Source organism: Erinaceus europaeus, chromosome 3 (genome assembly GCF_950295315.1).
Source record: "Erinaceus europaeus chromosome 3, mEriEur2.1, whole genome shotgun sequence".
Lineage (NCBI taxonomy): Eukaryota > Metazoa > Chordata > Mammalia > Eulipotyphla > Erinaceidae > Erinaceus > Erinaceus europaeus.
In genome coordinates, this window is record NC_080164.1 from 146,440,964 (window position 1) to 146,466,722 (window position 25,759).

The window sequence follows — 25,759 nt, forward strand, 5'->3', positions numbered from 1 at the left end:
TGAGATAAAGTTTATAGACTTTATTTTGTGTACAAAACTGAAATACAGTAGTCTCTAGCTTCACTGGCTTTGGACAATTTCAAAATTACCTTCTAATCTATTATAAACTCAGTGTTTGTAATCCCAACAGGTTCATGTTAAAGCCCTTACCACCTCTACATCGACATCCATTAGAGACAGGGCTTCTTGGGAAGAAAGGTTAAATGAGGTCATAGGGTGGGTACTGATCCCATACTATCAGTGTCATATATAAATATATATATGAAACACTGACAAAACCATAGGATAAGAGGGGCACAACTCCACACAATTCCCACCACCAGAACTCCATATCCCATCCCCTCCCTTGATAGCTTTCCTATTCTTTAACCCCATTCTTTTTTTAAAAAAAAAAGAATGGCTCGGGAGGTGGTGCAGTAGATAAAGCATTGGACTGTCAAGGATGAGGTCCTAAATTTAATTCTTAGCAGCATATGTACCCAGAGTGATGTCTGACTCTCTCTCTCTCCCTATCTTTCTCATTAATAAATAAAACCTTTAAAAAGCAGCACTATAGAACCCCTACTCCCTTTTTCTAGAATTGTTGGTTAAACCACACAGTCTATGGTATTCTGTTACATAAACATAATATAAATATTTGACAGTTATAATATATATTAAAATATTCATATATGAAAATTTGCTGTCTTACTTCTAGCAAGGAAGTCTCAGGCCACATGTATACAAACACAGCCCAGCAATTAGTAGTTATATATATTGGTACAATAAATACCACTGTTTGCTGTCAACTAACAATTTTTACCATTCAAAATTATCCCTATATCAGTCTATATCATAAACAGAAATTGCAAGAAATTCTAAAATCCCCATTAAAACAACCACTTTATTATGACCTTAAAGGTGAAACATTTTCCAACTGAGACAGCAGAATGTTTTGCAAGACTAACAACTTTGTATTCTCCTGTTGGTATGCTTCTAATTCTGCTTCTAAAAACCCCTTCTGTTTCATTTGGTTTAATCCCCCCTGCTTAACACTATTCTATTTACATAACTAAGCACCAGCATGCCTGCATGGCATTGGTTTAATCCCCACTGGTTCATGATGTCTTTTTGCTCCACCCCCTCTTGTAGTACACCCTGATTTGCACCTGATTTGCACCTCTTGTAGTACACCCTGATTTGCACCTGATTTGCACGCTCCACCCTCTCTGCGTCACATCCTGTTTCCACCCTACTTGGCGAGTATATATAGGATTGTGTTTTTAGTTTAGTTTGTAGTTTAGTTTAGCTTAGTTTGGCCGTAGATTGTGCTGCGTCCTACATGAATAAAGAGATACTGCGTACAACCCAGCCATGAGTCCCTGATGGTCTGTTACCCGCCCGTGAAGCCAGCCCAGCAAAAACAACATTCTCCCTCCTACATGAACTCTTTGGAATAGTCAAGCTGTCTGCCCTGCAGCCTTGTGGGTATTGTGCAGGGCCTTCTAGAATTTCTGAATGAGCAGTGTAACTAAAACAATCTTAGCATCTTCTTTAAGAGTCTTCTTGACCTACCTCAATAGGCATATGAGCCTAGTTGTTGTCTAGGAACCAATAAAGGTCACCTGCTCCCAAGTAATATCCAAAGTCCTTCTAAGAAGAGTCTTTAGAAGTGTGTAAGACCTGCCTCCCTCAATCCCCTTTCCCTGCACTATCCACACACACTAGCCTCACTTCTCAAAACCATCCAACCCTGCTGCCTTAGGATTTCCTCCCAGATGATCACAAGGCCTAGTCCTTCACATCTGAGCTTCACTATCACACTATCATCACAGTAACACCAGCCTCCTATTTGCAATTCTGGATGTTCTCTAAAACACACACACACACACACACACACACACACACACACACACACACACACACACACCATATTCATAACCTTCTAGAAGAAGACAGCATGGAATTGGTGATTATGCTTACTGTCTATCTTCTTCCATCAGAGGAGGGATCCTTCTCTGTTTTGCTTGTTACTGTACCCTTGGGGTCTGGCATGCATCATGCTCCATCTTGTTAAATGATCCACAGAGTAAAAAACAGGAAACCCTAGGACCTGGCTTTTACTGAATTATAACTTATAACCGAATAAACCCTATCTCCAGTGAGAGAAAAGTTGACCTTGTGTGTCTACATTGTCCCTGGAAAACAGTCTTTTATAAATGTAAACCATAGATGCTCAAATATAAGGGATGATCAGTTTAACAGCAGTCCCTATGTTCAAACAGACAATGCCAAGATGTCTCAGACTTGAAGTGCTCCGCATGGAGGGGGGACTGAAAGTCAGAGAGACAACATCCTAGAAGCCCTCCTTTAGTTCCCAGTACAATTCCAAGAAGTGTGATTAGAGACCTTGAGTCAAATATCTCCAGGTTCTATACTAGCAGTGATTTAAGAAGAGATTTTTGGTATATTCCCTCCATTTAAAAGCCCTGTGAATGGAGAGACCAGTGAATCAGTCAGTGTCTACAGGACCTATGCCTCTCTCTCAGCTACCCCTCTCAGTCTACTACAGCCACACTGGTCTCCTGGTTGTCATTAAAAAAAAAAATGTGAGGCTTGCTCTATACTCTACTGTTCCCTTTGCTTAAAATACTCTTCCCATCGAGCCTGCTGCTGGAATGCCACCCACCAGGGTGGCTACCTTGTCTTTTCTGCAATATATCAGTCCCCACCCCAGTTCTCCCCAACCTTCTAATTTGATGTCATTCATCTTTTCAGCACATTTATCACCACCTAACACATTCTATTTCTTACATGCTTATTTTCTGTCTCCTTCCACTGGAGAGTCAAGGATTTTTGTTTTATTTCTGTCATATCTCCAATGCCTAGGGCAGCTAACAAGTACCAGGTTATATATAATTGGGGGCTAAATAAGTGAATGAGTAAATGAATGGTTACTACTTTTATTTTCAGTATTAAAGTGCTCCTTGCTTTGTTTAAATAATACTTCCTCCAAGTCAGGTGTGCACAACTACATATTTGAATTTTATTATTTTGGAATACGTACTTGTGAAAAAATACTTAATTTCTGATTTGGGATGCATTTTTAATATAATTTATTCAAAGACTTCACCATTATCTACTAGTGACTAAAACAAGTTAGCATACTCACGATGACATGATTAGGAAAAGCTAGAATTTGAGCCCAGGAATTTTCTTTCTCCATGGTTCATGTTGTTTTCACTGGGCCATACAGTGAAAACATGGTACCATTTATGTACTGAGTACTGTGTACTTATCATGCTTAATAATTTATACTCTATATAATTAAACTAAACTTGATTAGCTGTTATTCCTTCTACAATCATTAGGCCATGCCTTTAAAAAAAATGCTAAACTGCATAACAAGCCAAATCATATTTTATAAAAAAATAACCAAATTAATAACATTCATAAAGCTTTTCCTGTCAGGATAGACTCAAAAGATCACAGCAATAAATAAATATTTATTTATTTATTCCCTTTTTGTTGCCCTTGTTTTATTGTTGTAGTTATTATTGTTATTGTTATTGATGTCGTTGTTGTTAGATAGGACAGAGAGAAATGGAGAGAGGAGGGGAAGATAGAGAGGAGGAGAGAAAGACAGATACCTGCAGACCTGCTTCACCGCCTGTGAAGCGACTCCCATGCAGGTGGGGAGTCGGGGGCTCGAACCGGGATCCTCATGCAGGTCCTTGCACTTGGCGACATGTGCACTTAACCTGCTGTGCTACCGCCCAACTCCCAGCTTTTTTTTTTTTTACAAATCAACAACTTATGCTCACCTGATCAGGCCTCGATACATAATGTATTCACACCATCTATCTTGATCTGTGCTGTCAATATCCTAATAAAAAACAGAAAAATGGATGTATAAAATATTAAAAATGGCAATGACTCTTAAATTTCCAAGAAAATGTGTGAATTATAATAATAAATACACTTCCCCATGTTTTATTTTCTCTGCCTGCCTCCTACCAAGGAGCCTGACCCTTTTCAGTCTGAGATTGAGCTATTTGTATGTTTTTCCATACAAAAATGCATCATGACTTTCCCAACAACCCAATACTTATTCATTCTACAAGTGATCTGAAGCACCTCTTATGTGCCCATTAAATTCTTGGGCCAGATGTGCTGGGGGTACAAAGATGAAATCTGGATAGTGAGAGAGTTGATAGGCAAATCAGTAACTATAATACAGTCTCCTGGTTCCCTACAGCTTTGCCTATTTCTCAACCCACACAGGAAGTGCTGAATTGTTGTTAAAATTCAGGGGCTCCAGCAGGCCGGGCTAGTGTCACGGCGGTAGACAGAGACTCTAGGACACACGGCTGGGCAGGGAAGCTGTATTTCTTTATTCAGGAACAACAATTCATAAACTAACCCAAACTAATCACCAAACAAAACTCTCCTGCCTCCTTCTCATATGGCGGCGCCAAGAACTCTCCAACTCTAGAACTCTGGAACCCTGGAACTCTCTCGGGGTTCCTTGGGACGGGGAAAAATGGGCCCGCGAAACTAGCAGGACTGAACCAATTTTCTTGGCAGGGGGAGAGCTAGAACAACCCAATGTAAAGCATACAACACTGAATCTTCATCACTTACCCCATGCAGTACTTCATGTGTACTGGCTGCACTATCCATACAGTTTTCTGTTTCTGTGTCTCCACCTTTCCTTCTTGAGCAGAGGGACTTTTTCATCACATTGGCTCCCTGGTACTTAGTATGAAGGCTAGCATTCAGCAGACAATCTATGCTTATTAACGGCGGCAAGAGATAGGCTGGGAGTATGGATCAACCTGCCAAAGCCCATGTTCAGCAGGGAAGCAATTACAGAAGCCAGACCTTCCACCTTCTGCACCCCATAATGACCTTTTTTTTTTTAACTCCCAGAGGGTTAAAAAATATGAAAGCTATCAGGGAAGGGGATGGGATCCAAAGTTCTGGGGGTGGGAATTGTATGGAGTTGTACCCCTTTTATCCTATGTTTTTGTCAGTGTTTCCTTTTTATAAATAATTTTTTTAAAAAAATTGAATCACTGGAAGCACATTTTGGGAGTAATCATAAGTCTTTTTGATGTTGAAAGCTTGAGACCAGGGTTATTTTTTCATCAGAAAAGTAGAACATATTTTCTTCTATAATGTGTTAGAAAAATTAAATGTGGAGTTCTTTTATATTAAAGAAATCTCCAGTCTCTTCTTTTTTTAAAATTATTTATTTATTTATTTCCTTTTTGTTGCCCTTGTTTTTTTTTTTTTTATTGTTGTTGTAGTTATTGTTGCTGATGTCATCATTGTTGGATAGGACAGAGAGAAATGGAGAGAGGAGGGGAAGACAGAGGGGGACAGAAAGATAGACACCTGCAGACCTGTTTCACCACCTGTGAAGCAACACCCCTGTAGGTGGGGAGCTGGGGACTCGAACTGGGACCCTCATGCTGGTCCTTGTGCTTTGCGCCACATGCGCTTAACCTGCTGTGCTACCACCCGACTCCCCAGTCTCTTCTTTTTAAAAATTATGTGGTGGTGCAGGAGACTGTGCATCAGGTAGAGCACTGGACTTTCAAGCATGAGGTGCAAGTTTAATTCCTGGAACTGTACATTTTGGAGTGATACTCTGAATCTTCTGTCTGTTTCACACAGAGAGAGAAATGAATAAATAAATCTTTAAAAAGCTAAAATATTCACTATCAGGCCACCTTGTCACCTGGGGCCCTAGTTGAGGAGTCCTGAGATTCCCGAATAGACATGATGGGCCTAGACCTCGAATAAATCCCTCTATTGTTACAGATCACCTCTAGCAGGAACAACACAATAGACCCCTTTGTGGGCCCCCATTACCCTCAACTTAGATCAACAACAGTAGAGAATGTTCCATCCTCTGAAGGGAGGCTGGAAAACATACTCTATGCCACACCTGAGGAAGATGGGTCCTGATACTGGGGCAGCTTGGAACGTTCCTACTCATGACGACATGAATGTGAGCTCAGATCTATAGGGATGCAGAGGTCACATAGTATCCTAAGCTGAATATGGGCCCCAGATCAGATCAAATCGATGGGGTTTACAGTCAACAACATTTATACCCCTTTCCCATATTAGGGAGCTACTCTCTTCCCTGATCCAGCTTTCTGGTCCTTTTCCCAGCCATGACATCATCTCCCCAGACAATAACTTCGATCCACCTGCATATCAGAAGGCTCAGGGGAAAGAAAAAAACAAAACAAAACAGAACTAGTATAGCCACAGGCCCTTTGGAATATAACCAAAATATGCCTACTAGCTATCTACAAAATGGAGATCCCCCCCCAACCCTTCACTTGCACTATTCCAGCCTTTAGGTTCATGATTAGTCAACAACTTGTTTGGCCTTATATGTTAACTCTCTTTTCAGCCACCAGGTTCCAGATGCTATCATGATGCCAACCAGACTTCCCTGGACAGACAATCCCACCAATGTGTCCTAGAGCTCTGCTTCCCCAAAGCCCCTGCCCCACTGGGGAAAGAGAGAGGCAGGCTGGGAGTATAGATCAACCTGTCAACGCCCCTGTTCAGAGGGGAAGCAATTACAGAAGCCAGACCTTCCACCTTCTGCATCCCACAATGACCTTGGGTTCATACTCCCAGAGGGTTAAAGAATAGGAAAGCTATCAAGAGAGGGGATGGGATACAGAGTTCTGGGGGTGGGAATTGTGTGGAGTTGTACCCCTCTTATCCTATGGTTTAGACAATGTTTCCTTTTTATAAATAAATAAACAAGTAAGTAGAGGCACAGACCCAGCACAAGTAATAAATCTGCATAAGAATTTAGGCCCCTCAAAAACTAAACTATTAGTTTTACCAGGATATCCTTGGGGGATTGGTCTTGGAACCTCCCTATCTATACCAATATCCACAAATACTTAACTCCCATATAGTTAGGGTTCTATATCAATGGATTCTGCATTTGCAGATTCAGTCAGATGGTTGGCTGTACCCATAAATGCAAAATGTAGATAGACAGAAGACCATGATGTTATCTTCCCGGTCCAAGTAAATACAATTTTATAACTTGGTTTGTACACTTAAATATTTACTAGACATGTTTCCTTCTGACAATGTTTATTTTCTTCATACTTTGTAAAGATGCTGATTAAATGGATAGAATTTCACTTCTTAACCAGTTCCTAATTGATGGCCATTCATATATTTAGGTGAGTGTACTGTTATCAGTGTGCTACAGTGAACACCTTAGAACATATATCATTTTATACTAATTTGAATATATGTCCAGGATAAAGTCTTTGAAGTATGTAACTGCTGGATTAAAAGGTATGCACATTTTAAATCTTAATGTGGATTTAAGGTGAGATAAAAAGTGCCTTCGCAATTATATGGGAAGGAATTCATTCAATTTTATATTAAATAAAAGGGCAGTTTCTTGTGAAAAATGTAATCACTTATAACTTTGTGTACTGAAAAATAAAAAACTAAAATATTAAAATTCTGCAATTTAAAAACTGTACCTTAATTTTTACCACTTCTGAACTTTACTATTAACATTTAATTAAAAGCATATTTTAATTCACTAAAAGACTATACACAATTTATTACCTAATTCTTAATTTTCTGTTTCTTAAATTTGGCGGTATATATTACAAGCTAATCTTTACTGCTACTTACAAATTACTTACCATATAACTTTTGGATACATAAAAATGCAGTAACTTTTAAAAATTAAACTTAAGGGAGTTGGGTGGTAGCACAGCGGGTTAAGTACAGGTGGCTCAAATCACAAGGACCAGCATAAGGATCCTGGTTCAAACCCCTGGCTCCCCACCTGCAGGGGAGTTGCTTCACAAGCGTGAAGCAGGTCTGCAGGTGTCTATCTTTCTCTCCCCCTCTCTGTCTTCCCCTCTTCTCCCCATTTCTTTCTGTCCTATCCAACAGCAATGACATCAATAATAACTACAACAATAAAATAACAAGGGCAACAAAAGGAGGTAAATAATATTTTAAAAAATTAAACTTAAAAAATTTAGTGCTGAAAACATCAAGTAAATAAAAACACTACTGTTCTGGCTTATTTTGAGAAGAAATAAAAATTTGGTCCTTTAGCTGTATATATTGAGAATAACACATTATACATTTACTTAACTATCATTTCATTAGGTCCTAAAAAGATACTGTCACATTTGATGACTGCATAATTTAAATGTGTATTTCTTAGAAAAATCTGTTCACTCAAGCACTTATAGTTAAAATTCCTCTCTGCATTAATAAACTTCCTAATAGAAAAAGCTATGTAAGAATTCACTGCTAATCTCGACACAGCTCCTGACTATAATAGTAGAAACTAGCAGAGGATTAAATAAAAATCAAATAAAATCCCTCTTCCATACAGGAGTGTGTGTGTGTGTGTGTGTGTGTGTGTGTGTGTAGGGGGGGTAGAATTCCTTCTTATGAAGCTACAATATTTTAGACTAGCAAAATGTCATCTTGTTATTCTTTTGTAATATATGATCATTACTTACACATTTATCTTGTTTGGCTATATACATACAGCCAGATGCACATTCTCTATAAATATGTGTGTGTGTGTGTGTGTGTGTGTGTGTGTGTGTGTAGCTGCCATTACTGAATGCCATCCACATACAAGGCAAAGAGTTTTGCAGGTATGTTCTTACCTTTCAACAATCATATAACCATAAGATGCAATAGAACTTGCCACCATTTTACAGTGGACATTGAGACCCATAAAGACAAGTAATTTCCCCACCACCACCACCATGACACACACAGTTGCCTAGCTAGTAAATGACGCACTAGCTGTGCTAGTGAATGGTGAGAGATTATATGAAGAGAGAATACCAGCCAGCAACCAGCACTGAGACCCGGCCATTTTAGACTCCAGGTACAGCTGAGGCATATAGTTCATTGTACAAGTGAACCCAGACAAGAGTGAAAAACTATCCAGTCAACATAAAATCACAAACAGAAAATTTGTTTTTAGTCACTACAGTTTGAGACAGTTTGTTACAGAGTGATAGAAAATGAATGTATACAGTAGCCTACATGGTTTCCTATTCTCTGGATTTTTCTTTTAGTGTTCTCACCTCTCTTTAATTTCTTTTCTGACATAATCTTCCCTCATACCCCTACTCATGATAATCACATTAAATTACACTATCATGGGTTTTCCTTGGGTTTTCTTTTGCATTTTCCTAACCCTATAAGCACTATTCACTATTTCCATGGCTTCAGTGATCACCCAAGTGGTTCAACTCCTTAATCTGTCTGTCTAGTCCTGATTGCCCTCTCCTTTCTAAACTGAAATATGCGACTGCCTGTTGTACATCTCCATTAATATCTCAGATGTCCCAACTCAGCCTGAAGCTAAACTCCCCATCTTATCTGCATAACTCTTCTTCCTTGTGCATTTTTGTATAGTAAATGTCACCACTATAAACCTGGTAATCAAAGCAAAAAGCCCCACTCAGTCTGATACCTTATCCTCTACAACAGATTAGCTCAGCTCCCAAATTTGAGAAGAGAGACTTTGTAGTGTCACCAATAGAAGTAGCACATTCCTGACACTACACAGTGCCTTGCTGGTAAAAGACCACATTTTTTTCCTATTTAAAAAAAATTTTTTATTTACTTATTTTCCCTTTTGTTGCCCTTGTTTCTTTATTGTTGTTGTACTTATTATTGTTGTTATTGTTATGCTGTTGTTGTTGGATAGGACAGAGAGAAATGGAGAAAGGAGGGGAAGACAGAGAGGGAGAGAGTAAGATAGACACCTGCAGACCTGCTTCACCGCCTGTGAAGTGAACCCCTTGCAGGTGAGGAGCTGGGGCTTGAACCAGGAATCTTATACTGGTCCTTGCACTTCGCACCAAGTGCACTTAACCAGCTGTGCTACCGCCGGACTCCCCCTTTTTTCCTGTTTACAGCACTGTCATTTTGCATTTTCTCTCTTATACAGAAACCCCTCATTATGCACGTTCTCCTTCATGTTTTTTTTTTCTTTTTTCATTTCATTAGATAGGATAGAGAGAATCTGAGATGGGAGGGGAGATAAAGAGGGCAAGAAAAAAGAGAAAGACACCTACAGACCTGCTTCACCACTTGTGAAATGAACCCCCCCTGCAGGTGGGGAACCCAGGGCTCGAACAGGGATCCCTGCGCAAGTCCTTGTACTTCCCACTATGTTGTGCTTAACCCTGTGTGCTACTGTCTGCCCACCCCCACCCATCTTCTTTTTAATTACTTGATCAAGTGGGTAAGCTTTTTTTCTCTGCAGACATCATCTCAAGCCATGAAGAAAATCCAAAGCACACAGGGCCAAGAAATGTACAGAGAGATTTAGATAAATAAGAGATCATATTTCTCATAATAAATTAATGCATTTAGGGGTGGGGAAATAGCATAATGGTTATTCAAAGATATTTTCCTGCCTGAGGCTCCAAGTTTCAGGTTCAATCCCCCCACACCACCATAAGCCAGAGCTGAGTGGTGTCCTGGTAAAATAATTTTTTTTTAAATTATTAATTAATGCTTTTAGCATTCTAGTATATATAGCTGATTCCTCAGCAACAGAGTTGTGTGGATCCACTTACATGTGGATTTCGGTTTTTATTCGGGTTCTGCATTCACAGATTTTACCAACCATGGGTGTCAATGTCTGACTTCTCAGACACAGAATCCCTAAAGAAGACGAAAGGTCAACTATGAGGTACTTGAGCATCTTTCGAGTTTGGTAACTAAGAGGAGTTCTCCAGAAGATGCTGAGGTTCAAGTGCAGCTACCATCTGGGGGAAGTCAAACATTATTTGTGGGGCTTTGGGTAACAGTCGGTGCCCCTGATTCCTGCATTGTTCAAAGGTCAACTGCATATGATTCTTGAAAATTTCATGTGTCTGTATGTCAGTTCCTTAGAGCATAATTACATCTGGTTATACAGACAAAACTCAAGTGTTATAGATCTGAACATGCACAGATAAGGACTAATTTGGCATCATTTAACGAATCTGTGTTTAGCAGATCAGCCAGTCTCTTTGTGTGGCATTTAATCTTATTTTTTTACTTTCATCACCAAAACAAGTTTCATAATGTGGGCAGATTGTTATCTATAACATGAATACAATAATTCACTTTCCATAGGATATTCTTTCATGTGACTTTGATACTCTTCTAATTGACAGCTAGGATTTATGATTCTTCCATATCAATATGAACAGGCTTGTGATGACAGTAGGAATCACACTATATGACTTAGAAGGATAGGTCATGAAAGACAATACAGCATCTTCCTGATTCTTTTAGCACATTTATCCTTGAACTAAGTCATCATGGGGGAGGGGAGCCCGAATGGAGCTTGGAGAAGAACCAGGGTCCTGGTCCCCTCATGCTCAAAAGTCAGAACCAACTTGTTACCTTTGGGTCATCTACAAAGTGGAAACAAATTTTCTGTTCTCTCTCATCTTATTGTTTCACTAGGCAGGATACAGAGAATTTGAGATGGGAAGGGAGATAGAGAGGGCAAGAGGAGAAAGAAAGATAGATACCTTCAGACCTGCTTCACCAGAGCAGGCCAACTGAATAGAGAAGAGATGAGCTCTCCCTACTTAGCCCTGCCCAGTTTTTAGACTGACAGCTTCACAGGTAATTGCTGCTGTATATTTTGGTAGTTTTCTTCGAAGTAGTAGATGATTATAATAGATATTAAGTTGTTGGGTTTAGATTTTTTTAAATTTTTTTATTCATAAAATGAAAATATCGACAAGACCATAGGATAAGAGGGGTACAATTCCACACAATTCCCACCACCAGAACTCTGCATGGATTTAGATTTCTAAAAACCATAAAAGGGAAACATTGTATTTAATAAGTCAGAAAATCTATTCAGGTTATGTTACCTTCACATTGCCATGTTTGATGAGCTGCAGATAATCTCTAGAGCCAGGTGCTGAAGTGATATATCCCAGAAATATCACTTGATTAGAGCTATTTCTCAATAGTTGGGAGACAGCAATTGCTTGAAGCTTCCTGTCAAGGTCATCTCTGGAAAAAATGCAAAAACATACCTATTAATTCCATTTTCAAAATAATTTTTAAATAGTCTTTGGTACCTACACTCCCAAATAATATCTTTAAGCTGTGCATAAACCTAGAGTTTTTCCTACATGGGTAAATTTTTTAATACTAGAGATACAGTGCTTCAACTGACAAACACCCAACTAAGAATAGCATGATCTTTACCCCAAATCACTCAGAGTCAAGTTGATTTAAATATCTATTCTTAAAAAAAAAAAAAAAAAAAGTACTGGCTTAACTTTTCTATCTTTTTTGTAAATTTTTATTTATTTATTTATTTTGAATAGAGATAAAAAGAAATTGATACTGAAGAGAGAGAAGAGGAAGGGAGAGGGAGAGGGAGGGGAAGTGAGAGAGAGAGAGACCAACCTGCAGCACTGCTTCACTGCTCATGAAACTTCCCCCTGCAGGTAGGAACTGGGGTCTTGAACCTGGGTCTTTGTGCATTCAAACAAGTGTGGCACCACTCAGCCACAGGCTCAACTTTTCATCAGAATAAATTACCAATAATCTGAAGTCTGGTCACCGGTATTACAGTGAAAGGAAAGAAGCAGGGAAGGTATGAAGATGGAAAGACAGAAGAATGTGGCAGAAGGAGGAGAGGGAGGGAGAGAGGGAGAAAGGGAAGGGGGGAGAGAGAAAGATATATAGAGAGAGGAAATGAGATAGTGTAGAGAGAGGTAGAGAGAGAGAGAAAGATGGATTATTGGTAAGAAAGACAATCCTAACCTGCACAGAACACAACAAGCTTATATAACCTGATGATTCCTTCAACTACAGACTTTCTAGAGTCTCCCTGCCTCTGTTGATCAAATACTGGCTAAACATTATTCATTTGCTATTTTAAGCACTTAGTATATATTATTGAGACAACTAGGCAAATATATCAAGCATATAGACGGCTTATATTCAGTCTTTTTTTGGGGGGGTAGTAAGAAGATCATATCTAACACAATCCAGATAAGAAAACTGAAAACCTAGGTATAAGGAAATGCTGACCAAGATGATGAGAAGCCAAACAAGAGTTAGTGAGGCAACCAGAGTTCAGCTAAGAAAAGTGAAAATCTAGGTGGAAGGAAATGTTGACTAAGATGATGAGAAGCTAAACAGGAGTTAGTGAGGCAACCACGAGTTCAGTAACAATGAGAAACCATCATCTCTAAAACTAGAGATACATCAGGAGGAGGTGATATTTGCAGAGCCCAGAGTCCAGCCCTGATGGGTGAGAAGTGTCTCTATGGAGGACATTATTTAAGCATCTAAGTAGGAAATAGAACCACAAAAGAGACACACCTGTTGCAAAAGACACAGAGAAAACAGAGAGAGGATTCCTACAATAGATAGCCAAGAGAAAGATAAATCAAATTGATCCAAAAACAAACAGGAAGTACATCAACACAGGTATTTACGTAGAAAGCTAGTTAATAAATAGTTGCTGGGAGTCGAGTGGTAGTGCAGTGGGTTAAGCGCAAGGACCAGCATAAGGATCCTGGTTTGAGCCCCCAGCTCCTCACCTGCAGGGGGTTCACTTCACAGGCGGTGAAGCAGGTCTGCAGGTGTCTATCTTTCTCTCCCCCTCTCTGTTTTCCCCTCCTCTCTCCATTTCTCTGTCCTGTCCAACAATGACAACATCAACAACAACAACTACAACACCATTTAAAAAATTAACAATGGGAACAAAAGGGAAAATAAATAATAAAAAATTAAAATAAATAAATAAATGCTTAAAATATAACAAAGGGTTGAATGGAAATCACTGAGGCCCAAGAAGTTTGGGAAAACCTCTGGAGACCAGACTCAGTTTAAATAAATATGTCTGCATATCTGAGTACTATTGAAAAATATCTTCAAAAATAGAAGCATAAAAAGAATGGCCACTTGTTAAATACATTTTATATGGAATATTTATAATAATGGAGAGGCAGGTGTTAATGGTGTTCTTAAATAAAAATAAATGACATCTAATGGTGTACCGAATCAACGTAAAGAATTCTGGGGAAGGAGGGGAAGAGAGAGGCAGAAGAGAACTTTGGGGTCCTGGTACATAATGAAATTGTATCTATGTGTCAATGACTACACTGTAAACAGTTAAATCCCCTAATAAAAAAATGAAAAAAAAAAATCATGCTTCAATCCATTCTTGATGCTTCTCAATGCTTTAGGAGAATAACCCCATCAGTTTCCATCCCCTAACTCTCTTATATGTTGATTTCCAGTTAAGTTTGAACAGTTAGTGGTCCCATAGGAGATGAAATGGTAGGATATAATAAGGATACAAACCCAGGTACAGAAAATATCAAATAATTATGCCATGGGGTGGTCCAGGAGATGGTGCAGTGATAAAGCTTTGGACTCTCAGGCATGAGGTCCTGAGTTCGATCCCCAGCAGCACATGTGCCAGAATGAAGTCTGGTTCTCTCTCTCCTCCTTTCTCATAAATAAATAAAATCTTAAAAAAATAATTATACCATGGATAGTGAGTTTTGTATTGAAATGTATTATAGCTAGCTACATATTAGTAGAAAACAATTTACGAATTTTGCTGTTTTCTCAAGAAATGAATTGTATTCAGTGAAAATCATAGACGTAAAATTATATGTGTGCTTATAAAGAAAGGAGAAGGAGGGGCTGGGTGGTGGCGCACCTGGTTGAGCACACGTTACAATGCGCAAGGACCCAGGTTTGAGTCCCCGTTCCCCACCTGCAGGGAGAAAGGTTCACAAGTGGTGAAGCAGTGCTACAGGTGTCTCTCTATTTCTCTTCCTCTCTATGCCTCCCTCTTCCCTCTTGATTTCTGGCTGTCTCTATCCAATAAATAAATAAAGATAATAAAACAAAACATTTTTTAAAAAAGGAGAAGGAATGAAAGAAAGGACATGTTTTATGGTTTTCTGTCTCTTACTACATGAACAGTCCAACAACCCTATAATATGGGCTTGGAAAAAAAAAAGAATTTAATCAAAATTCCAAAGAATTGTAACTTACTAAGTTTATCCTATAAGAGAAACAAATTTGTAACTGCAGACTTGAGGCTCTATGTGGCCTTTCTTCTTTGTATTTTTATACATATTATGTGAAAATGAGGATTAGCTGATAGCTCAGTTTATTACCTAAAACATATCAATTTACTTAAATGCTATTTACCTAAATGACTTCTAAGGAATACTGCTGTTTACTATTTATTGGCTCTAAAGGGATATTTGTGTAGTCAGTAATTAAAAACATCTAGTAGAGTCAACTAATAATATATACAGCTTTCTGTAATTCATCCATATTATGATTTCACATTTATATGCCATAATCTCTAGAAAATGAAATCTCTAAATAATTCTTCACAGTAGGAATTCTTGTACTGAGTGCGGTAGAAAAGGAAAACAATTGAAAATCTATAATGATGGCTTTAGGAATTATTGGAGGGTGGGGATAGCATAATGGTTATAAAAAGAGATTCTCCAAGGTTCAAGATCCCAGGTTCAATCCCCTACACCAACATAAACCAGAGCAGAACAGTGCTCAGATATAGATATAGACTAGATATAGATTAGATATGGATAGATATAGATTAGATAGAGATTAGATAGAGATAGATTAGATATAGATATATGAAGTATATGTTACCTGTCAAAAGGGTACAGAAGTTCTGTACAATCCATCTAGAAAGTGACAGAACTGTGGCTCTAAGGCAAAGACCACACCAAGCATTGTGCTTGCAACATGGTACATGCTCCATTTGTTTGATGAGTAAACTTTTTCAGTGGCCCAATGTAGGGCGGGGTGGATAGCATAATGTTTATGCAAAGAGACTCTTAATGTCTGAGGCTCCAAAGTCCCATATTAATTCCTCTAGGCCTCCATAAGCCAGAGATGATCAGTGCTCTAGTAAAATAAATAAATAAATAAATAAAATACAAGAGAGAAAGCAGTTGCCCAATGTACCATACAATAAGAGTTGTCTGATTTGGTTTCAAAATAATGGTCAATATTAATGGGACACTTTAGTTTGAAAAAAAAAAAAAAGCTGGAAACCTATAGATGAGACTTCAGAGGCAGTGCTACAGAGGAACAGCAGCTGTGTTTCTCTCCTTTCCTCTCCTGGGTCAACTAGGAATACCAAAGGAGACCACATGGGACAAGACACCTTAACAAGACAGGACTGGAACAAATTTAGGAACCCACCAAATCACTGGTGAATGCAAACACGTGTGGCTCATGGACAGAGAGGAGCCTAGGGAGAGATTAAATGGCTGGTAACAGTCCAGCAGTTTACCAGTTGAGACACCACCTCCAGTCTGTTTCACCAACAAAAAGACGGCTGAAGAGAGAAGAGGAATCCCCTGAGACTCACCAGATGCAACTGTGAGTCCCCATTGCTACTGCCCTCGGAATCTGGAGCAGTGGGGGTAGGCCCTGTGCTGATACCAGGGGATAGAGAACTAAAGAGGAAACTCAGCAGAAGATCTATACCTCAGTGGCCTAGCAGTGGGGCTGTGAGAGTCTCTTTGCATAACCATTAGATTATATCTGCCCCAGCCTGCTTTATCTCTTGGTCTGCAGTCACTGATTAAGCTAAGAAGCCTACTTACAGTTTAAAAGCCCTCAGGCTCCCATAGCCTACAGGAAAGAAAAAAAAAAAGAGAGAGACATTTAAGCCACTGAGCTCCAACTCAGGGATTAAAATAATATTGAAACAACTGTCAATTTCCACAACTGCAAACCCATTAATTACCTTACTTAGACACAAGTCAATACAAGAAAGAGTGATCAGTAATTTGAAAAGTACTGAGAAAGGGACCTCATAACATACTATATAAAATGGTTAAAACAACAAGATGAAATACTGGAGAAATGAACCAGGACAAGAGTCCAGCTAAAAATCCCCCAAAAGTTGAAGCATAAAATAATGAGGTCAACATCCAAACACTAGTTTAGGAAATAATCATAGGAGTGAGTAAAGAGTTTTAAAGACTTGTCATCAGAAATGCAGAAACAAGGAATGAGACCCCGGAAGAAAACACTAATTATCTCAAGGTTATTAGAGTGCTGAAAGCTGAAATAGCTGAGCTAAGAAAACAACTAGCTGAACAAGCTAAATCAGTATCAGAATGGGGTAAAAAAAAAATAGATGAACTCCAGAAAACAGTAGAGGGGAGAGAAAATAAAATAAATGAGGCTGAAGACAGAATTAGCAAGATCGAGGATGAATTAGAGACAACTAAAAAAGAAGTCAGAGATCTCAAAAAGAGATTAAGAGATACTGAAAACAACAACAGAGACCTATGGGATGAATTCAAAAGAAATAATATATGCATTATTGGTTTAACAGAGGAAGAAAGAGAGGGAGGGGTAGAAAGCATTCTTCAGGACTTAATAGCTGAGAAGTTCTCTAGTCTAGACAACATCAAACACATAAAGGTTGAAGAAACCCAGAGGGTCCCAAACAGAATTAACCTAGACTCAACTACACGAAGACACATCATATTTAAAATGGAAAGGAATAAGGATAAAGAATGGATCCTGAAAGCTGCAAGAGAAAAACAAAGAGTCACCTACAAAGGAAAACCCATAAGATTAGTAGCAGACTTCTCCACACAGGCACCAAGGGCCAGAAGAGAATGGCAAGATATCTACCGAGTACTCAATGAGAAAGGCTTTCAACCAAGAATACTGTATCCTGCTAGACTGTCATTCAGACTACATGGAGGCATAAAAACCTTCTCCAACAAGCAACAGTTGAAAGAATCAACTATCACCAAGCCTGCCCTGAAAGAGGTTCTTAAATATCTCCTATAAACAGTCAGACCACCATAAATAGGCCATCTATCAGACAGAACACTCTAAAACTCTACAAGAATGGCATTAAAATATCTTCAATCTTTGATATCAATAAATGTCAATGTCCTGAATTCACCTATTAAAAGGCACAGAGTAGGAAGATGGATCAGAAAACACAACCCAACAATATGCTGTCTACAGGAAACCCACCTAACTCAACAAGACAAACATAAACTCAAAGTGAAAGGATGGAAAACTATAATACAAGCCAATGGCCTACAAAAAAGGGCAGGAACAGCTACTCTCATATCTGACATGACAGACTTTAAAATAAATAAAATTAAATAAATGGGTGGACACTACTTAATGCTCAGTGGATTAGTCAATCAAGAGGACTCAAAAGTTTTTACATCTATGCGCCCAATGAGAAGCCATCTAAATACATCAAACATCTACTGAAAGAGATACAGCAGTAACTTAACAGCAACACAGTCATAGTAGGGGACTTCAACACCCCACTCTCTCAACTTGACAGATCATCCAGGCAGAAAACCAATAAAAACATAAGGGAGTTAAATGAGGAGATAGATAAACTCGAACTATTGGACATTTTCAGAGTTATTCACACTAAGAAACTGGAATACAAATTTTACTTAAGTCCATATGGGTAATTCTCAAGGATAGACCATATGTTAGGCCACAAAGACAGCATCAGCAAATTTAAGAGCATTGAAATCATCCCAAGCATCTTCTCAGACCACAGTGGAATTAAACTAACACTTAACAATCAACAAAAGATTAGTAATAGTCCCAAAATGTGGAAACTCAACTGTATACTCCTTAACAACTACTAGGTCAAGGAGGAAATAAAGGAAGAAATCAAAATGTTTCAAGAGTTCAATGAAAATGAAGACACAAGCTATCAAAATATTTGGGACACAACTAAGGCAATACTGAGAGGAAAGTTCATAGCCATACAAGTACACATTAGGAATCAAGTAAAAGCACAAATGAACAACCTGATTGCACATCTTAAAGACCTAGAAGAAGAAGTACAAAGAGACCCTAAAGCAACCAGAAGGACAGAAATCACTAAAGTTAGGGCAGAAATAAATAACATTGAAAATAGGAAAACCATACAAAAGATCAATGAAAGTAAATGTTGGTTCTTTGAAAGAATAAACAAAATCGACAAACCTTTAGCCAGACTCACAAAACAAAAAAGGGAGAAGACCCAAATAAATCGGATAGTAAATGAAAGAGGAGATATCACAACAGACATTGCAGAAATTCAACATATCATGCGAGGCTTCTATGGACAACTATATGCCACCAAGCTAGAGAACCTGGAAGAAATGAATGATTTCCTAGATACCTACCAACTTCCAAAACTAAGTAAAGAGGAAGTGGATAACATGAACAGACCCATCACAGCTAATGAAATTGAAACAGTTATCAAAAATCTTCCAAAAAATAAAAGTCCTGGACCAGATGGTTTTACAAATGAATTCTACAAAACTTTCAAAGAAGAACTAATACCTCTACTTTTAAAAGTCTTCCAGAAGATTGAAGACACTGGAATACTCCCTGCCAGCTTCTATGAAGCCAACATCACCCTGATACCAAAAGCAGACAGGGACACAACCAAAAAAGAAAACTACAGACCAATATCTCTGATGAACATAGATGCGAAAATATTGAACAAAATTCTAGCCAACCGGATACAGCAGTATATCAAAAAGATTGTTCATCATGACCAAGTAGGGTTTATCCAAGGGATGCAAGGTTGGTTTAATATACGTAAATCAATCAATGTGATCCACCACATCAACAAAAGCAAGACCAAAAACCACATGGTCATATCAATAGATGCAGAGAAAGCCTTTGACAAAATACAACATCCCTTTATGATCAAAACACTACAAAAAAAAAAATGGGAATAGATGGAAAATTCCTCAAGATAGTGGAGTCTATATATAGCTAACCTACAGCCAACATCATACTCAATGGTGAAAAACTGGAAGCATTTCCCCTCAGATCAGGTACTAGACAGGGCTGCCCACTATCACCATTACTATTCAACATAGTGTTGGAAGTTCTTGCCATAGCAATCAGGCAGGAGCAAGGAATTAAAGGCATACAGATTGGAAGAGAAGAAGTCAAACTCTCCTTATTTGCAGATGACATGATAGCATACATGGAAAAACCTAAGGAATCCAGCAAGAAGCTTTTGGAAATCATCAGGCAATACAGTAAGGTGTCAGGCTATCAAATTAACATTCAAAAGTCAGTGGCATTCCTCTATGCAAACACTAAGTGAGAAGAAATTGAAATCCAGAAATCAGTTCCTTTTTCTATAGCAACAAAAACAATAAAATATCTAGGAGTAAACCTAACCAAAGAAGTGAAAGACTTGTATACTGAAAATTATGAGTCACTACTCAAAGAAATTGAAAAAGACACAAAGAAGTGGAAAGATATTCCATGTTCATGGGTTGGAAGAATTAACATCATCAAAATGAATATATTACCCAGAGCCATCTACAAATTTAATGCTATCCCCATCAAGATCCCAACCACATTTTTTAGGAGAATAGAAAAAATGGTACAAATGTTTATCTGGAACCAGAAAAGACCTAGAATTGCCAAAACAATCTTGAGAAGAAAGAACAGAACCGGAGGCATCACACTCCCAGATCTCAAACTGTATTATAGGGCCATTGTCATCAAAACTGCTTGGTACTGAAACATGAACAGACACACTGACCAGTGGAATAGAATTGAGAGCCCAGAAATGAGGACCCACACATATGGACATCTAATCTTTGACAAAGGGGCCCAGACTATTACATGGGGAAAGCAGAGTCTCTTCAACAAATGGTGTTGGAAACAATGGGTTGAAATATGCAGAAGAATGAAACTGAATCACTGTATTTCACTAAATACAAAAGTAAATTCCAAGTGGATCAAGGACTTGGATGTTAGACCAGAAACTATCAGATACTTAGAGGAAAATATTGGCAGAACTTTTTTCCGCATAAATTTTAAAGACATTTTCAATGAAATGAATCCAATTACAAGGAAGACTAAGGCAAGTATAAACCTATGGGACTCCATCAAATTAAAAAGCTTCTTCACAGCAAAAGAAACCACTACCCAAACCAAGAGACCCCTCACAGAATGGGAAAAGATCTTTACATGCCATACATCAGATAAGAGTTTAATAACCAACATATATAAAGAGCTTGACAGACTCAACAACAAGACAACAAATAACCCCATCCAAAAATGGGGGGAGGACATGGACAGAATATTCACCACAGAAGAGATCCAAAAGGCCGAGAAACACATGAAAAAATGCTCCAAGTCTCTGATTGTCAGAGAAATGCAAATCAAGACAACAATGAGATACCTCTTCACTCCTGTGAGAATGTCATACATCAGAAAAGGTAACAGCAGCAAATGCTGGAAAGGGTGTGGGGTCAAAGGAACCCTCCTGCACTGTTGGTGGGAATGTCAATTGGTCCAACCTCTGTAGAGAACAGTCTGGAGAACTCTCAGAAGGCTAGAAATGGACCTACCCTATGATCCTGCAATTCCCCTCCTGGGGATATATCCTAAGGAACCCAACACATCCATCCAAAAAGATCTGTGTACACATATGTTCTTGGCAGCACAATTTGTGATATCCAAAACCTGGAAGCAACCCAGGTGTCCAAGAACAGATGAGTGGCTGAGCAAGTTGTGGTCTATATACACAATGGAATACTACTCAGCTGTAAAAAATGGTGACTTCACCATTTTCAGCCGATCTTGGATGGACCTTGAAAAAATCATGTTGAGTGAAATAAGTCAGAAACAGAAGGATGAATATGGGATGATCTCTCTCTCAGGCCGAAGTTAAAAAACAAGATTAGAAAAGAAAACACAAGTCGAACCTGAACTGGAATTGGCACATTGCACCAAAGTAAAAGACTCTGGGGTGGGTGGGTGGGTGGGGAGAATACAGGTCCATGAAAGATGATGAATGACATAGTGGGGGTTGTATTGTTAAATGGGAATCTGGGGAATGTTATGCATGTACAAACTATTGTATTTACTGTTGAATGTAAAACATTAATTCCCCAATAAAGAAATAAATTATTTTAAAAATAATAATAATAATAAATAAATAAAAGAAATCACTAAAGTTAGGGCAGAAATAAATAACATTGAAAATAGGAAAACCATACAAAAGATCAATGAAAGTAAATGTTGGTTCTTCGAAAGAATAAACAAAATTGACAAACCTTTAGCCAGACTCACAAAATAAAAAAGGGTGAAGACCCAAATAAATCGGATAGTAAATGAAAGAGGAGATATCATAACAGACACTGCAGAAATTCAACATATCATGTGAGACTTCTATGAACAACTATATATGCCACCAAGCCAGAGAACCTGGAAGAAATGGACAATTTCCTAGATACCTATGACTTCCAAAATTAAGTAAAGAGGAAGTGGGTAACATGAATAGGCCCATCACAGCTAATGAAATTGAAACAGTTATCAAAAACCTTCCCAAGAATAAAAGTCCTGGACCAGATGGTTTTACAATGAATTCTACAAAACCTTCAAAAAAGAACTAATACCTCTACTTTTAAAAGCCTTCTAGAAGATTGAAAACACAGGAATACTCCCTTCCAGCTTCTGTGAAGCCAACATCATTCTGATACCAAAAGCAGACAGGGAAACAACCAAAAAAGGAAACTACAGACCAATATCTCTGATGAACATAGATGCTAAAATATTGAACAAAATTCTAGCCAACCAGATACAGCAGTATATTTAAAAGACTGTTCATCATGACCAAGTGGGGTTTGCCCCAGGGATGCAAGGTTGGGTTAATATACATAAATAAATCAACGTGATCCACACATCAACAAAAGCAAGACCAAAAACCACATGGTCATATCAATAGATGCACAGAAAGCCTTTGACAAAATACAACATCCCTTTATGATCAAAACATTACAAAAAATGGGAATAGATGGAAAATTCCTGAAGATAGTGGAATCTATATATAGCAAACCTACAGCCAACATCATACTCAATGGTGAAAACCTGGAAGCATTTCCCCTCAGATCAGGTAATAGACAGGGCTTCCCACTATCACCATTACTATTCAACATAGGGTTGGAAGTTCTTGCCACAGCAATCAGGCAGTCGCAAGGAATTCAAGGCATTCAGACTAGAAGAGAAGAAGTCAAACTCTCCCTATTTGCAGATGACATGATAGTGTATATAGAAAAACCTAGAGAATACAGCAAGAAGCTTTTGGAAATCATAAGGCAATACAGTAAGGTGTCAGGCTACAAAATTAACATTAAAAAGTCAGTGGCATTCTCTATACAAACACTAAGTTAGAAGAAGTTGAAATCCAGAAATCAATTCCTTTTACTATAGCAACAACAACAAAAAAATATCTAGGAATAAACCTAACCAAAGAAGTGAAAGATTTGTATACTGAAAATTATGAGTCACTACTCAAGGAAATTGAAAAAGACACAAGGAAGTGGAAAGATATTCCATGTTCATGGGTTGGAAGAATTAACATCATCAAAATGAATATATTACCCAGAGCCATCTACAAATTTAATGCTATCCCCATCAATATCCCAACCACATTTTTAGGAGAATAGAACAAATGCTGCCAATGTTTATCTGGAACCAGAAAAGACTTAGAATTGCCAAAACAATCTTGAGAAGAAAGAACAGAACTGGAGGCATCACACTCCCAGATCTCAAATTGTATTATAGGGCCATTGTTATCAAAACTGCTTGGTACTGGAACATGAATAGACACACTTACCAGTGGGGAACAGAATTGAGAGCCCATAAATTAGCCCCACATCTATGAACATGTAATCTTTAACAAAGGTGCCCAGACTACTAAATGGGAAAGCAGAGTCTCTTCAACAAATGGTGTTGGACAAAATGGGTTGAAACATGCAGAAGAATGAAACTGAACCACTCTATTTCACCAAATACAAAAGTAAATTCCAAGTGGATCAAGGACTTGGATGTTAGACCAGAAACTATCAGATACTTAGAGAAAAATATTGACAGAACTCTTTTCCGCATAAATTTTAAAGACATATTCAATGAAATGAATCCAATCACAAAGAAGACTAAGGCAAGCATAAACCTATGGGACTACATCAAATTAAAAAGCTTCTGCAGGGAGTCGGGCTGTAGCGCAGCAGGTTAAGTGCACGTGGCACAAAGCTCAAGGACCAGCATAAGGATCCCGGTTCGAGCCCCCAGATCCCCACCTGCAGGGGAGTCGTTTCACAAGCAGTGAAGCAGGTCTGCAGGTGCCTTTCTCTCCCTCTCTATCTTCCCCTCCTCTCTCCATTTCTCTCTGTCCTATCCAGCAACAATGACATTAATAACAACAACAATCATAACTACAACAATAAAACAAGGGCAATAAAAGGGAATAAATAAATATTGTAAAAATAATAAAAATTAAAAAGTGGGGGCCGGGTCGTGGTGCACTTGCTTGAGCACACATGTTATAGTGAGCAAAGAGCAGGGTTCGAGCCCCCGGTCTTCACCTGCAGGGGAAAGCTTCACAAGTGGTGGAGCATTGCTGTAGGTGTGTCTCTGTGTCCTGTCTCTATCTCCCCTTTCCTCTCAATTTCTGGCTGTCTCTATCAAATAAATAAATATTTAAAAAAATTTTTAATAAAAATAAAAAAGCTTCTGCACAGCAAAAGAAACCACTACCCAAACCAAGAGACCCCTCACAGAATGGGAGAAGATCTTTACAATGCCATACATCAGACAAGAGGCTAATAACCAGAATATATAAAGAACTTGCAAATCTCAACAACAAGACAACCAATAACCCCATCCAAAAAATGGGGGGAGGACATGGACAGAATATTCACCACAGAAGAGATCCAAAAGGCTGAGAAACACATGAAAAAATGCTCCAAGTCTTTGATTGTCAGAGAAATGCAAATAAAGACAACCATGAGATACCACTTCAGTCATGTGAGAATGTCATACATCAGAAAAGGTAACAGCAGCAAATGCTGGAGAGGTTATGGGGACAATGGAACCCTCCTGCACTGCTGGTGGGAATGTCAATTGGTCCAACCTCTGTGGAGAACAGTCTGGAGAACTCTCAGTAGGCTAGGAATGGACCTACCTATGACCCTGCAATTCCCCTCCTGCGTATATATCCTAAGGAACCCAACACACCCATCCAAAAAGATCTGTGTACACATATGTTCTTGGCAGCACAATTTGTAATAGCCAAAACCTAGAAGCAACCCAGGTGTCCAACAACAGATGAGTGGCTAAGCAAGTTGTGGTCTATATACACAATGAAATACTATTCAGCTGTAAAAAATGGTGACTTCACCGATTTCAGCTGATCTTGGATGGACTTTGAAAAATTCATGTTACATGAAATAAGTCAGAAACAGAAGGATGAATATGGGATGCTCTCAGTCCCAGGCAGAAGTTATAAAACAAGATCAGAAGTAAAAACACAAGTAGAACCTGAACTGGAATTGGCACATTGCACCAAAGTAAAAGACTCTGGGGTGGGTTGGGGGGAGAATACAGGTCCAAAAAGGATGACAGAAGACCTAGTGGGGGTTGTTGTATTGTCATATGGAAAACTGAGAAATTTTATGCATGTATAACCTATTGCATTTACTGTCGAATGTAAAATATTAATTCCCCAATAAAGACATTAATAGAAAAAAGCTGTGGAGTGGGTTTGATAGTGGCTAGAATATATGTTACCATCATGAGGACCTGGGTTCAATTTCCTGGTCCCCACCTGCAGGGACACTTCACAAGCAGCTGCAGGTGTCTCTACTTCTCATTGTCG

At 38.5% G+C, this 25,759-nt stretch overlaps 1 protein-coding gene across 3 annotated transcripts in view; it reads right to left on the bottom strand.

Moving 5' to 3' along the window:
- Nucleotides 1–25,759, bottom strand: part of CWH43 (cell wall biogenesis 43 C-terminal homolog) — a 67,166-nt gene that overhangs the window by 7,132 nt on the left and 34,275 nt on the right. For all 3 annotated transcript variants that reach the window (XM_060188073.1, XM_007539697.2, XM_060188074.1), the window contains 2 exons: nt 11,919–12,063; nt 3,804–3,865 (listed from right to left, as the gene is read on the bottom strand). In XM_060188073.1, coding sequence (XP_060044056.1) covers nt 3,804–3,865; nt 11,919–12,063 — 207 coding nt within the window. The remainder of the gene's footprint in view (nt 1–3,803; nt 3,866–11,918; nt 12,064–25,759) is intronic.